The sequence below is a fragment of the Aquarana catesbeiana genome, linkage group LG11 (genome assembly GCF_042186555.1).
Source record: "Aquarana catesbeiana isolate 2022-GZ linkage group LG11, ASM4218655v1, whole genome shotgun sequence".
Classification (NCBI taxonomy): domain Eukaryota; kingdom Metazoa; phylum Chordata; class Amphibia; order Anura; family Ranidae; genus Aquarana; species Aquarana catesbeiana.
In genome coordinates this window covers 168,504,791-168,521,110 of record NC_133334.1, presented here as the reverse complement: position 1 = coordinate 168,521,110, position 16,320 = coordinate 168,504,791, and the positions used below count along the sequence as shown (strand labels likewise).

The 16,320-nt window shown below is 40.7% G+C and overlaps 1 protein-coding gene across 3 annotated transcripts in view; it reads right to left on the bottom strand.

The window, feature by feature from the left end:
• The window catches only part of CENPT (centromere protein T), a 595,880-nt gene that overhangs the window by 365,311 nt on the left and 214,249 nt on the right, over positions 1-16,320 (bottom strand). For all 3 annotated transcript variants that reach the window (XM_073605031.1, XM_073605032.1, XM_073605030.1), the window contains one exon: positions 7,258-7,351. In XM_073605031.1, the coding sequence (XP_073461132.1) occupies positions 7,258-7,351 (94 nt within the window). The remainder of the gene's footprint in view (positions 1-7,257; positions 7,352-16,320) is intronic.

Genomic DNA, 16,320 nt, shown 5'->3' with positions numbered 1-16,320 from the left:
GGTAGGTTTGCAGTTGTGCCATACTCTTTCCACTTTTGGATGATAGATTGAACAGTGCTCCGTGAGATGTTCAAAGCTTGGGATATTTTTTTTTATAACCTAACCCTGCTTTAAACTTCTGCACAACTTTATCCCTGACCTGTCTGGTGTGTTTCTTGGACTTCATGATGCTGGTTGTTCACTAGAGAGGAGATATAGATATAGATATATATATATATATATATCTATATATATATATATATATATATATATATATATATATATATATATATATATATATATATATATATATATATATATATATATATATAGATATATAGATATATATATATATATCTATATATATATATATATAGATATATATATAGACATACATACATACACAAAAAAACCGTATGAGCTGCCAAAACTAAAAACTCAAGCAAAAAAAAATCCAAAAACCCAGAAAAAAAAAAAAAAAAAAATACTATGAAATAGCTGCCAGCACAGATAATAGGATAATTAAGTAAAGTATACCCAATTATAGTGCAGGTGCTCAAAAGTGCAAATGCTCAGTGTGTGTTATACACAGTCCTCAATATTGATAAGCAAGAAAAAGTCCATAAACATATCAAAGAAAAAAAAAGGTGAAACAAATGGTGTCTTCATGAAATGTGCACTCTCCCCTTTCAGGTGTGCCCTCACCTTAAGTGCTTTAAAAACAAGCCTGTAGTAAATGGTAACAGCTTAGGTGGTCATCATCCATATAGTGGCTGGTTAATGGTAGACGCAGATCCCACATTCACTCCACCTCCTGGTAAGAACGCTGATCAATAAAGCCACAACTTCCGTCTGGTGTTTTCAAAGATCACCTCATATGCATACAGGGAATAATAGAGGTGTGCAATAGTGTAATTCCGTTTAAAAAGATTTAATGGCAACTAAAAACTCATCACATTACACTCACATTTAATATATTTAAAAACCGCATTGAGCTGTGCTGATGTGAAAGGGTGAAATGGTCACCTGTACTTCGGTCTGCAGTCCCGGCGTACAGCGTTTCACCTGTCCCATTTTCTCCACTGCACTTTCTAGTTCCTTGTGTATCAGTCAGCCAAACTCCTGGCTAAATCTTTTTAAACAGAATTACATTATTGCACACCTCTATTATTCCCTGTATGCTTATGAGGTGATCTTTGAAAACACCAGACAATGACCCTAAGCACACAGCCAAAATATCCTGCTGCCAACCTCTGCCTGTCTGCTGACCAATCTCTGCTTACCGCTTATGCCATATCTAATTATCTGTGACTGACCCAGCTTGTCTGACCCTGCTCCAGTCTTGCTCCATTCAGTACCTAGTAACGCTGCCCTGCATCCGCACCTGCTGAACACCACCCAGCCTGGTCTGGTGACCCATCAGCTGCACATCTCTACGGTCAACAAGGAATTCCGCAGGCACTCCTACCTCAACGCGCTCTTGCGGCCACTGTCGCAACTTCAGTGGCCCCTGAGCCAGGGCTGTAAGAGAGGTCTCCTACACGTCAAGCTCTGTTAGTAGGATCAGTCATAAATTTTTGTTATCAAAACATGTTATTCATATGATAGTGCCAACTGTGTGATGAATATATGAGTTTGTTTATTTTTTTTTTTACTTTTGGTGCTGCACTGATAAGGACATTTATACTGGTCTTTGTTGCTAGCTGCCTTCGGTTCCCCAACACTGACTTTTCCCCCTGTGCAATTTTCTAGAACAAAAAAATAAATAAAAAATACAGCCTGGTACTGATACAGCCTGGCAGGGAAGATGCCATTACACACATATCTAACAAATACATGTTTTGAACTTGCCCGGCTCTGGAGACTTTCTGGAAGGAGTTGCGCAGAATCTCAACAGTTCACGGGCTATATGGTCCCAGAGGACCCGGCCTTTTTCCTACTACATAGCTCTGACATCTCAATTACAACATACAAAAAAACAGTACTACGTCATTTACGCTGCCAAGCGTTGCATCACTTTGCGATGGAAATGACCTGACCCTCCAACTATCAAAATGTGGCTAAGAATGGTCGAGGATACCAATAAAATGGAAGACCTCTTTTTGACTGCACAAAACAAACACGAGCGTTACAAGAAAACGTGGCTCTACTGGAATATGTTCATATATTCAGAGGAAGGACTGTTTCTCTCGGATGACGTTCCACAACTGCCTTCATAACTCCACCCTCTGCCTAGCAGGTTTGCACCTTCCCTGCCCAACCCCCCCCCCCCCCAACCCCCCTTCACAACCTCTATTTCCCTTTCTGTCTCTAACTGCGTTTCTCCTTCCCTTTCTATCTGTCATACTCCACAAAAAACCTGTGTACCCATTTCCACGATCATCTTAGTAGTCTTATTCTGAATACAACAGTGGTGCTACTATTACATACACATTCTAGGTTTTGTTCCTGTATACTTTATGCACTTATTTCACTTGACTACTTCTCTAATGTCCGGCTTTGAATTATCGTCTTGGCTACCTTTTGAATCTTAAAGAATTTGAAAAAAAACAAATACATGTTGATAAATTACTAGGATCCAGCACTGTCACATGGGGGTGATTGAATAAAGTAATAACAACTATTTAACAAAGTGAAAGTCTAATAAAGCTGAACTCAGGGCAAACAATTTATCAGCCAGCAGTACTGGTGCTTTCATACCCTAATACAATATGTACAGTGGGGGCAGAAAGTAATCAGACCCCCTTAAATTTTTGTTATATTGCAGCCATTTGCTAAAATAATTTTAGTTAATTTTTTTTCCTCATTAATGTACACTCAGCACCCCATATTGACATAAAAGCACAGAATTGTTGACATTTCTGCAGATTTATTAAAAAAGAAAAACTGAAATGTCACATGGTCCTAAGTATTCAGACCCTTTGCTGTGACACTCATATTTAACTCAGGTGCTGTCCATTTCTTCTGATCATCCTTGAGAAGGTTCTACACCTTCATTTGAGTCCAGCCCTGTTTGATTATACTGATTGGACTTGATTAGGAAAGCCACACACCTGTCTTTATAAGACCTTACAGCTCACAGTGCATGTCAGAGCAAATGAGAATCATGAGGCCAAAGGAACTGCCCAAAGAGCTCAGACAGAATTGTGGCAAGGCACAGATGTGGCCAAGGTTACAAAACAAATTTCTGCTGCACTTAAGGTTCCCAAGAGCACAGTGACCTCCATAATGCTTAAATGGAAGACGTTTGGGACGACCAGAACCCTTCCTAGAGCTGGCCGTCCGGCCAAACTGAGCTATCGGGGGAGAAGAGCCTTGATGAGAGAGGTCAAGAAGAACCCAAAGATCACTGTGGCTGAGCTCTAGAGATGCAGTCGGGAGATGAGAGAAAGTTGTAGAAAGTCAACCATCACTGCAGCCCTCCACCAGTCAGGGCTTTATGGCAAAGTGGCCCGACGGAAGCCACTCCTCCGTGAAAGACACATGAAAGCCTGCATGGAGTTTGCTAAAAAACACCTGAAGGACTCCAAGATGGTGAGAAATATTCTTTGGTCTGATGAGACCAAGATAAAACTTTTTGGCCTTAATTCTAAGCGGTATGTGTGGAGAAAACCAAGCACTGCTCATCACCTGTCCAATACAGTCCCAACAGTGAAGCATGGTGGTGGCAGGATCATGCTGTGGGGGTGTTTTTCAGCTGCAGGGACAGGACGACTGGTTGCAATCGAGGGAAAGATGGATGCGGCCAAGTACAGGGCTATCCTGAACGAAAACCTCCAGAGTACTCAGGACCTCAGACTGGGCTGAAGGTTTACCTTCCAACAAGACAATGACCCTAAGCACACAGCTAAAATAACGAAGGAGTGGCTTCACAACAACTCCGTGACTGTTCTTGAATGGCCCAGCCAGAGCCCTGACTTAAACCCAATTGAGCATCTCTGGAGAGACCTAAAAATGGCTGTTCACCAACGTATACCACCCAACCTGACAGAACTGGAGAGGATCTGCAAGGAGAAATGGCAGAGGAACCCCAAATCCAGGTGTGAAAAACTTGTATATTTCCCAAAAAGACTCATGGCTGTATTAGATCAAAAGGGTGCTTTTTTTTTTTAATAAATCTGCAAAAATGTCAACAATTCTGTGGTTTTTTTTTGTCAATATGGGGTGCTGTGTGTAAATTAATGAGGAAACAATGAACCTAAATGATTTTAGCGAATGGCTGCAATATAACAAAGAGTGAAAAATTTAAGGGGGTCTGAATACTTTCCGTCCCCACAGTATATTTCTGTATCAGGAATATGAAATTCTGGAGTAAAAATTCTTTAAGAGAAGTATGGGCAAGAGGTATAGTGCCTGCAACACAATCTGACAGCTTGGCTTCTAGCAGAGAGTAGCAAAGGGCAAAAAGAAGAACCTGAGAAGCTTGTGAGATTATGCATTAGGAGATTTGAGAATGATCTGCACTAAAGTGGTATTGAAATCCAGATGGGCTAATCTGCTGGCCAAAACCATGGGGTTATAGGTCGAGAATAGAAAGGATCCAGAAAATCACGCAGATGATCTTTTGTCATGCATTATTCATCTGATGGACTCATTCCCTGGATGGCCAATTAAAATAAAAGTCAATTATAATGCTATGTACTACTTTTTTCATTTCAATATTTAATTTTAACAGTCGCCTTCTTTCTTATAAAAGGATTTTATTCTTATTGTGAAAAATATGAAGATGTATTCCTCCTCTAAAAACAGCAAGTGTTCACCTTAGCAGGTGTGTCTTTGCAGAATCAACCTTTTACCTCAGCTGGTTCCAACGCCTGCTGTTTCTTCCTGTTCCCCTACACAAAGAAATCTTCTGCCCTTTAAGCTCTGTCAGTTAAAGCGGAAGTAAACCCATTCATAAAAAAGTTTCATTTACAGCACGTGCCGGAAATTTAACACTCCCATTGGTTGTGCGCTCAACCAAACTGTCAAACCATCCAATTGCTGGTGTCATAACTGATCACATGTGCAGCATCATGGCAGTTGTAGAATAAACAGAGGTAAAGATGGCAGCTTCCTTGGCTGAAAACGATAGGGGGGGTTACTTACACTTTAACAGGAGATATCCTGCTCTTTACTTTGGGAAGTGCATTTGGGAACCACTCTTGTACTTCTTGTGATTTCATCTCTAGGAAACCTTTTGAAACCATTAGTAATTGATGAGCAAATATCTCAATTTAGTCACTTTGTTTTTAGGCCCCAGTTTCCATGACCTTGTTTCTGATCCCTGTTGTGATTTCTGTTGACGACTTAGCTTACCCTTGACCACAATTTCTGTTTGCCTTTTACCCTCGCTTGTCTTTAATCACGATTTTGCTTTAAAATGTTGTTACTCACCTCAGTTCAATGAGCAGACCACAGTTGCCAGTCCAAGTAACCAAGGTGTCAGGGCTGGGCTCAGCCCTTCCTTCATAGAGCAGGCCGCTCAGCTGTCAGTTATTTGCCAGCTTTAAACTTTCCATAGTGACTCACCTGGTGATGATATCCTGCTTGTCAGTCCTGCTGGCTACTTAAGCTCCTCAGTTCAGATTCGCTGTGCCTTCGCCTTGGTCAACATATCAAGAGAGTTTCTGCTGTGTTCCTGTTTAAAGACTTGCTTGGCTTTGCATCCCTTCTGGTTCCCGATCCTGTTTGCAATTCCACTATGCTGATCTCTGGTTTCCCGATTTCCTGGCTTGTTCTGAAGTACACTGATCCCTGGCTCCCTGATGTCCTGACTTGTCTGACTATCTGCTCCGGTTATGGAACTCTGGCTATGTTTTGACTAAGTTTGCTCTGTTTATACCTTTTTACCATTATATTAAATAGTGTGATTTTTACTGCACTTCTGTCTCAGTCTGAATCATGGTTCTTGACACAAGGGATTTAAGTTTTACCCCAGAAAATCCATTATTCATTGTGGGGTGTGCTGGTGAGCCAGTGGCTCTTTATACTCTGTAGTGCCTGCATTCATCTAGTGATGGGGTCCAAAAATATAAACCTTAACTGAATCATCATATTGTTATGAAATGTACATGTTCAAGAACGTGACAAGAGATTAGAAAGTTTGTGAAACCAATCCATTCTAAATAAATATCTTGGAATACTTCCTGAGGTGGTACAAGAACCACAACTCCAAAAAAAAATAGATCTAGTAAGGCCTAAAAATTAGAAAGTCATGTGAGGGGAGAAAGAGATTTCATGCTAAAAACCTATTGTGGGGAGGTCTACCTTTTACCCAGTCAAGATGCCCCCCCCCCCCCCCCATCCAGGCCTCTGTGGTGGTTCGAAACCAAAAATCAGCAAACATTAAGACCGACATTCATGCTGCAAAAAGCCGGTCAATAAATCTTAGAGCAAAACAACATTTTTCTGGTTTAATCCTTACCCTTGAAGGACAAACACCATAATTTTAAGTTTTCATGAAGGCAAAAGAGCTAGACTGAGGAAGCTCTTTTTCTCCTGTGGCATTCAGTGCAGTGAAAAGAACAGAAGTGTGATAAGAGACCTTTTGAAATCTGGCCTGCAGACCAGCACTAGAGCCAGACGTTTTTTTCTCCACATCTACAGCTGTTGAGCTGATGTGGGCAATCATCCATCCTCCAACCAAGGAAGCATCACATTTGTAATTAACCTAATCTGACAAATCAACCAGGTACTGGGGTGAGCCTTCAGATATCAAGTACTGATGCAGGCCTCTTGTACCCTGCACCACAGCTTCGCACATGCAGGTAGAGGCATTCACTGATCTAAAAGCCATACATTCACTGGCAATAGTGACAGTAAAAAATACCCCCTGCCCTAATTGGTGTTCCATTGTTACTTGCATAAACACATGCTCTCACGTTGATGCCTCCTTCTTTAATAATGTTGGATCAGAACTGTAGTATGCCTGACAGCCAGGGGATAACTCTGCCTAAAAGGCAATGCCAGTGTCATTCCAGTGCAAGGTGCTAGACAGCAAAGAGCATGTCCAGGTGATGGGTGTAAGACAGAGTAAAGATAAATCTCCCCAACAGGGATACAAAAAGAAACCCAAATTCAACAGATAATCTACGCTTCTCCACTTTATGTAAATAAAAAAAAGGGGATGAGGGGCTTTAAAATGAGGACACTTTTAAAGAAATGATCATAGCATAAGCCACTACTTCAGAAGAGGATAAACAGAAAGTTATTATACAGACAGCTTGCCAGTTCTTCATAAATGTGGCATTCAAATTGTTTATCTCCAAGCAATAAGATGTGCAATGAACTACTTACCTACTCTGTTTGGTTTCAAAAGTGCCTTCCTGTTCAGTATGATCAACAGCTGCAGCTTTAGATCTTTGTGAAACTACAATGGAAACTTCATCCTCTGCAAGAACAAAATAAACATATATAAGACAAAACATTACATTAAAAACACAAAATCGTATCACCCTGCTCTATGTAAACTTGAAATTAAGAAATTAAAATAGAACTGCTGCACCCTTCCATCTGGACATTGGATGTGACAAAAATTATAAAAAAACTTAATAAAAGAGAAATGTGGGATTTTAAAAAGGTGCCAAATCACAACACAGAAATAAAATATCAAAATAGTATTAAAAATTTAGCATAATGTCATCATACAGTATCCATACGATAATGAAAAAAATGCAGTAAATTCCAGCTCTCTACATGTTTCGAGTCATCAGCACAACGTCCCTTAATTAAGGAATTTGACCAATAAAGGGCAATGTGGGATTTTAAAGGTGCCAAAACAAAAACATATAAAATATATCAACATTTATTGAAAATCTTAAAAATTTTGCATAATGTCATCTCACAGTATCCATACAATAATGAAAAAAATGCAGTCAATTCCAGATCTCTACATGTTTCACCATACGATGACTTCATCAGGAGACTTATTAGGTACAGCAGATATGATCTCTAAGAACTATAAATAATATATTTAAACATATTAATATAAAACAAGACTTAATTTTAATAATACATCATTAACACAAAACCAAAATGTTCATATATCTCACATATGTATAAGCTTGTACATCATCCCAGGGTCTTCCCTTACCTGAATAATGATGAATATCTTAAAAAACAATAAGATTGGGCTCCAAAAATCACAGGGGCAAATAGAAAGATATTTGGCAAAACCACAGAGGAAGGCATATTGATGCCAAAAAGAAGCCTGTCAGAGGGAGATTCAATATAAATACACCTTATAATAACTAGACATGTGCACAGCCAAAAAATTTGTTCGTTTGTTTCATTAGTTTATTTTTTTTTTTCGTTTTTCGGGTCATTCGTTATGATATCGATTCGAACATTCGTTCATTCGTAAATTCGTACATTCGTAAAATCGTACATTTGTAAAATTAGAACATTCGGAAATTTGTAAATTCGAAGTTTGAAAATCCAAAAACCCGAAAATTCAAAAATCTGAAATAGTAACTATTAAATTATAGGTATTGTAATTTCCTTTCAAATTTGACTGTCAGCGAACGTAACAAATACGAATTTATCCGAAGTTACGAATTATCCAAAATGAATGCTGCATCTAAACAAATGGAACGGAATAATAAATAATAATAATAAAACGTGATTATCATTATTGTTATTTATTATTATTAATTCATTACGATCCATTCCATTTTTTCGGATCATTCATAACTTTGGATAAATTTGTATGTGTTACGTTCACTAACAGCCAAAGTTTAAAAGAAATTACAATACCTATAATTTAAAAGTTACTAGTAATTACTAATAGTTAAGTTATTATTAGTTAACTATTATTTCAGATTTCCGAATTTACAAATTTACGAATTTACTAATTTACTAATGTGAGAATGTACGAATGTACGAATGTACATTCGTAAATTGCGAATGTACGAATGCCCGAATTTACGAATGTCCAATTTTATAGAATTTACGAATATTCGGAAAAAATTTGTTAAACGAGTTTGTCGAAATTCGTTAAACGAATTCGGAACAAAACGAATTGCACATGCCTAATAACTTGAACATAAGTTAACCTGATCTTACTAAATAGAATTATTACCTGCCAATATGACCAACAGTAAGTCCCTAGTTGTTGCAGGTTGGTAGGAAAATCCCCACTAAATAAACCTATTCCCAAAGCTGACACAGGGAACAATTTTCACCAGGACATGTTGTGAGAAACTGGCATCGGTCCTGCATGAAACACGTATAGTGGGAACTGGTTAAGCAAGCCAAATACAAATCAATAAAGTAACATCCCTTCGGGAACAATAGATTACCTTTAGGTGCATTTTCATCTGGTTTCATCTCCTCCCTCCTTAGTGAAGGCCACAGCATAGATGTCCAGATTGGCATCCCTATATACCCCCTCCACTTCCACCAGCATCCAAAAAGTGCAAACGGAGGTGCGGACGCCCAGAAAAAGCCAGCACGCATGCATGAGCCGCGCCAGATTTATGAAACGCGTCGTATGATGGAAACATGGCCCCATGTTGGAAAATCTGCCCATAGGAAGGAGCGGTTAGGGAGAAAAAGACCGCTCATCAACTATCGTCCCTACACAGAGCCATCAAAAACCAGCAGACAGAGACACCTCTCTATTGGGGCATGGCATGTGCCTGGCAAATGGCGCCAACCAGGAAAGCAGCCAAGGAGTGAACTCACTGGGTGCTGACCCCTGTGATGCCCTGGGCATCCGTACGGTCCCCTGATCTTATTCAAAGCCCCAGAATCAGACCCTAAACACCATCTTTTGATTGAAACAGGGAACACATCCCTTACTGAGAAAATACATTTCAAACATAAATATGTTAATTGATAATGAAGCCACTTTGGAATAGAAAAAAAAATATAACATTAAAAGATTTACCGTATTTATCAGCGTATAACTTTTTCCCCCTGAAAATTGGGGGAAAATCGCGGGTGCGTGTTACACGTCGACATAATACCTCGGAGGGGAACTAGTGCCGCCGGAAATCACTGAGCTGTCATCTCCTCTCCTCGGCTCTAACTCAGCTCTAAATTGGCTCGCACGTCACACACACAGTCCTGCCTCTGCCACCGGCATTGGGCCAGTGTTCTGTCTATCACAGGAGCTGGTCCAATGCTGATTGCGGAAACGGGACTGTATATGTGACTGCCGACTGAGAGCCGAGTAAACAGATGACGGCTCGGTGATGTGCTATGAGAGATGGTGAGCTGAACAGGCTGCAGATGGGCACAGAACAGGCTGGACTGAAGCTGCAGATGGGCACAGATTAGGCTGCAGATGGGCACTAATTAGGCTGCATTGATTCTCACTGACCATTATTTTGCTTCAAAGGTGGTTTATTTAAAAAAAAAAAGTTTTTTTTTCCTGAAACTTCCTCTTAAATTGGGGTGCGTGTTATACGCTATTTTATATCTTTGGGGGACACCACGGGAGGTCCGTACCAAGCAAATATACACATTAGAGTTACCAACAGTTCATACAAACAAGCATAATTACGGAGTAAACAAAGCATCATTTATTGAGAATAACTCAATTGTGGCCACTTAATGGAAAAAACGTTCCAACAAGCAATAGAAAGGGCTTGTAGCTGATGGATTCATTCAATCCAGGATTATCGTTGTATTCATTAGGAACCTGCAATTAAATGCAAGGGAAAAACCTGGGATGATTTACAAGCCTATACTGTATATATGTGAGATGAATGAACTTGTTTTTGTATTAGTGATGTATTATTAAAATTAAGTCTTGTTTTATATTAATTGATATGTTTGTCTAAAACTATTATTTTTAATCCTTAGAGATCATTTATGCAGTACCTGATAAAAGTCTCTTGATGACGCCATCGTATGGCGAAACATGTCGAGACCTAGAATTGACTGCATTTTTTTCATTATCGTATGGATACTGTATGATGACATTAGGCAAAATTTTAAAGATTTTCAAAACAATTTTGATATATTTTATATCAGTTTTGTTTTGGCACCTTTAAAATCCCACATTCTGCTTTATTGGTCAAAATCCTTAACTAATTCAGTCCCGGAAGGATTTACCCCCTTCCTGACCAGAGCACTTTTTGAGATTCGGCACTGCGTCGCTTTAACTGACAACTGCGCGGTCGTGCAACGTTGTACCCAAACAAAATTGATGTCCTTTTTTTCCCACAAATAGAGTTTTCTTTTGGTGGTATTTGATCATCTTTGCTTTTTTTGTGCTATAAACAAAAAAAGAGTGACAATTTTGTAAAAAAAAAAAAAAAAAAAAACGCATTATTTTTTACTTTTTGCTATAATAAATATTCCCAAAAAATATATAAAAAAACATTTTTTTTCCTCAGTTTAGGCCGATAAGTATTCTACATATTTTTGGTAATAAAAAAAAAAATTAAAAAAAAAAAAAAAAAAAAAAAAAAAAAAAAAAAAAAAATCGCAATAAGCTTTTATTGGCTTGCGCAAAAGTTATAGCGTCTACAAAATAGGGGATAGTTTTAGGGCATTTTTATTAATTTTTTTTTTTACTAGTAATGGCGGCCATCAGCGATTTTTATCATGACTGCGACATTATGGTGGACACATCAGACAATTTTGACACATTTTTGGGACCATTGGCATTAATACAGCGATCAATGCTAAAAATTGCATGGATTACTGTAAAAATGTCACTGGCAGTTAAGGGGTTAACCTCTAGGTGGCGCTGTAGGGGTTAAGTGTGTCCTAGGGAGTGTCTAACTGTGGGGGGAGGGGCTGTAACACTACACTGATCGCCGCTCTCGATCACAGGGAGCAGAGATCAGAGACAGTGTCACTAGGCAGAACGGGGAGATGCTTGTTTACATTATCTCCCCATTCTTCCTCACCGTGAGACAATCGCAGGTATTCCCACGGATATCAGATCCGCGAGACCCGCGATCACGGAGACCCTGGCGGGCGTGCGCACGCCCGCAAGCCGCCTCTTAACGGGCAACATACAGCCACGTTAATCTGCCTGTACGTGCCCTTCTGTCGCAATATATCTGCGTCAGGCGGGGAGCAGTTAAGGGACGTGGTGCTGATGACTCTAGGACATCCAGCAACCCCATGACAAAAAAAAAAAAAAAAAAAAAACAACATTTAAAAATGTGCTGTCCCTTTAAATCTAACAAATGCTGGATTTAAAAGGGACAGCGCTCTTCCAATTTATTTTTTTTAAACATTAAAATTAGTTGAAGGCACCAGACTAACTTTTTTAGAAACAACTATGGCTGCATTATATACTGGTTTCAGTGAGAGGAATTGTGCCCCACCACTGGTGTCATTGGGCCCCAATGTTTTGTCATGTGGAGGAACTGTGCCCCTTCACTGGTTGTCAGTGAATGAAGTAGTGCTCCAGGGGGCAGATAAAAGCAAGCAAGAGGGCCACATCCGGCCCCCGGGTAGCAGTTTGGAGACTACTGCTCCAGACCATTTATGAATAAATTAAACAGAATTGGTGCCAGGACATATACTTGGGGGACCCCACTTATCACACTGGACCATTCTGGAGTACTTGTCCTACTGACCTGCCCCTGTAGCCAGTTCTCTATCCAGGTGCATACACTATAGTCTATGCCATTGTCTAACAGGCTAGACAATGGCACCCTGACTGCCATTAGTTATCGGGATGAAATCCTTGAACCCATGTCAGGTCACCTTAAGGCTAGGTGACAGATGCACACCATTGGGATCAGGAGTGCACCACAAGGTAGTGGACCCTACGGCTGACTGCTGCGGATAGGAGTCAGGGTGGTAAGGAAGGCAGGGCCGCTGGAACACCAACACAGATCTCACCGGGGTTAGAGCGTAAGATTCCCTAGGGCGCGGAGTCTAAGAGCCAGCAGGTGTTCACCAGAGCCTCTAGTGGTGAGGATGGACTGGGCTGCAACTGGCTCCAGGTCGCGACACCCAGGGTCCCCCAGCTCACACCCACAGTAGGCAACAGGAGGATAGGGATAGTAAGGGAATAAGCCAAGGTCGGGGCCACAAGCAGACAAGGACAACAGAGTTCACGCCAAAGTTTCAGGGTCACAGGCAAACAGGGATAGTCGGAGACACGCCAAAGAAGGTCAGGGTCACGAGCAGACAGGAATAGTTGAGAACACGCCAAGGTCCATAAACAAACGTAGAGCACACGGCAGACAAGAAACTAAACACACAAAGGTTGATCAGCAGGGCTGGCCTGCAGTGCAGAGGTTAATATAGAGTTCTCTGATAGGAGCTGGGGTGGAGCCATGCTAGAGGAGATTATAAAAGCAGTCAGGTGAGAGTCAGCTGGTCTCTAGAGATGGAGACAGGTAAGCTGACAGACAAAACTCTATTGCGTAACCATGACAAACCATTGTCAGACCTTACGCTGGTGCAGTGGGTCCTGGGTTCCTCCTGGTGCACAATGCCCGGCCTCATGTGGCGAAAGTATGCAGCCAGTTCCAGGAGGATTTAGGAAATGGATAATATTGAATAGCACCCATGATCGCCTGACCTAAATCCAATGGAAAACCTCTGGGGCATTATGTTATTTTTCAGTCCATCCGATGCCGCCAGGTTGCACCTCAGTCTGTTCAGGAGCTCAGGGATGCCCTGGTCCAGATATGGAAAGAAATACCCCAGGACACCATCCGCCGTCTCATTAGGAGCATGCCCCGACATTGTCAGGCATGCATACAAGGAGGTGGGGGCCATACAAACTACTAAGTACCATTTTGAGTTGCTGCAATGACATTTCAGCAAAATGGACTAGCCTGCTGCATCATTTTTTTCACTTAGATTTTCAGGGTGTCTTTGAACTTAGCCCTGTGTAGGTTGATAATTTTTATTTCCACCAAACGATGTGGCATGCTTACCAGATGTGGACACATTACCCAGTCCATATCAGTATCGATAACCAGCATATTTTTCCCCATTGAGATCTGATGTGTTTTCAAAGTGTTCCTTTAATTTTTTTAGATCAGTGTAGTTTTAGGCCTCACCAGAACATATGAATTAGGTCTCCTACATCTCTACTGCATTTGGGGCATAGGGAGAGTCCCTTCTTCACCAGTTATGTACTTGAGCGGGAGTCTTGTATGCTCGATGAAGTAAAAATAATTGAGTTTTTGAGATGAGGATACCGACAAGCTGGGTACAGAAGCTTAACACGCTTTCCATTTCTCTCCCAATTTGTTCCCATTTGCCTCTACAGGGTAGACTTGCCACATCCTGAGTATGATATAAGGACAGTGTATATATGAGAGATTATGCCTTTTTTTCTGCATTATGACATATCAGGGATCAATGGAGGATTATTTAGGGTTAGAGTAGTGGGGCTGGGCATGGATCGCATATCACAGCTGCAAATATCTAAAGAACTGCTGTCTCAGAAGTGCAAATTCCTCTTGTAAAGTAGAAAATGGTTTCAGTATGTTCTTGGAGAACAATTGCGGTATGAAATGGATACCCAGATTTCTCCACGAATAGAATCCTGTTAATTTGGCTTGTAGGAGGCCATTGACCTATAGACTAATTGCTTCCAAAGCAATTTTACATGTGTCAGTGCTGTTAATTCAACCTCAGAGGATAATAATAAGCTGTATAGAAATGTAGGAGCTGTCCACTAGGTCCCATCCAGCTAGATGTTCTAGTTGAGAAAAAGTAAATTTTAGGACTGGGAACAGCTAAGTCCCTTGCTCTTTACCAAACTGTAGCGTAGCGAGCTTGATTCTAGTGTTTTTTTCCCAAATTAGATTCCAAAATTGAGTATCAATACAAACCATTTGCAAGGCATCCAGACTGGGAAGTTTTGGAGTATAGACAATTGCAAAGCCTATATCACTTTAATCAGGTTCACTCTCACTATTACTGTAAAAGGCAATTTACACCAGGCAGAGCATTTCTGTTTAAACTTTTGGAGGATGCGTAGGAGGTAGAAGTCAAAGTATGACACAGGGTTTGAAGTAACGATAACGCCTAAATATCGGAATGCTAGAAACGTCTTGACTTGTTGGGCAAAGGCTGGCACTGGGCCTGCAAGCTCATCTGAGGGTAGCAGTACTGACTTATGCCAGTTAATGGCAAACCCAGACAAGGTTATGAATCATTTAATATGTGACAAAGCTGACGTGTCGCCTAGGTACAATAAGGTATTGTCAGAAAGAAATCTGGTTTTCCAACGTACCCCTGAAGAAACCCACAATGTCTGGGGAGGCCCTTAGTATAGCAACTAGAGAGGGTCCAGGGCCAGTGCAAATGGCAGGGGTGACAAAGAGCACCCTGTCTCGTACCTCTGTGTAATGGAAAAGAATCTGATAAATCACTAATAATCAGCAGTATGGTTAAAGGGGCCAAGTATAGAATTTACACACATTTAATAAATGTGTCTCCAATCACAAAATTATGCCAATACCTCCTAGAGGTACGGCCACTCAGCGCTGTCAAAAGCTTTGGCAGCATCGAGGGAGATGGCCCTGTTGTCTGGAATATCTACTGGTAGTTGCAAGTTCAAGAATAACCGCCTGATATTCAAAGTTGTGGCCCTGGAGGGGAGGAACCTCGATTGGTCTCTGTGCACCAACTAGGGGATCATTCTTGCAAATCTGATTGCCAGGAGGCAGGCCAAAAGTTTAACGTCAGTGTTTAGTATGGAAATTAGCCTCTGAGTCCTGCATAAGCCCATCTTTCCCAGGCTTCAGTAAAACAATTTTAATGTCTTCATTCATTGGGTAAGCGGCCAAGGTCAAATACAGCCTTATAGGTGCTGTTTAGTGAAGATCAAGGGCTTAAGGGCAAGCCGTATGCACCCGATGATTTGCCAGTAGGATATCCAACCAAAGCTTAGCAATTTCATCAAGAGAAAATTGGTGCATTATGGATCTCAAATAGAAACAATGGGTGTTCAAGGATAACCTCTTAGTATTCCTATTTCAACAACTGACATACATGAAATAACAAAATTTGTATCTTTACTACAAAACATTTAAAATTGTACAAACAATGGGGGAAAATGTTAAGCATTAAAGTGTTTGTAAACCCATTCATACAAGTATACAAGTCTACGCCAGACCCTCTTCTAGAGCCTGGCATAGCACACTGTGTTAGTCTTTTTTTAAAACATGGCTTCTAAATACCAGTTTAGAGCTGTCTACAGGCCGTCACATGACTGACGGCTGCAGTACATCTCCGATATATGAATACTGCAGGAGGGACCGAGATCTCCCTCTGACGTCAACTTGTGAGGTCACATGGCTGCTCAGCCCCTCCTGCAGTAGCCCTGGAAACCGTCCGAGAGTTATGTGACCGGCCAGAGGATCGAGCAAAACAGGTATTTATAAGCCTCGTTTTTAAAAAAGAATAATACAGTGTGCT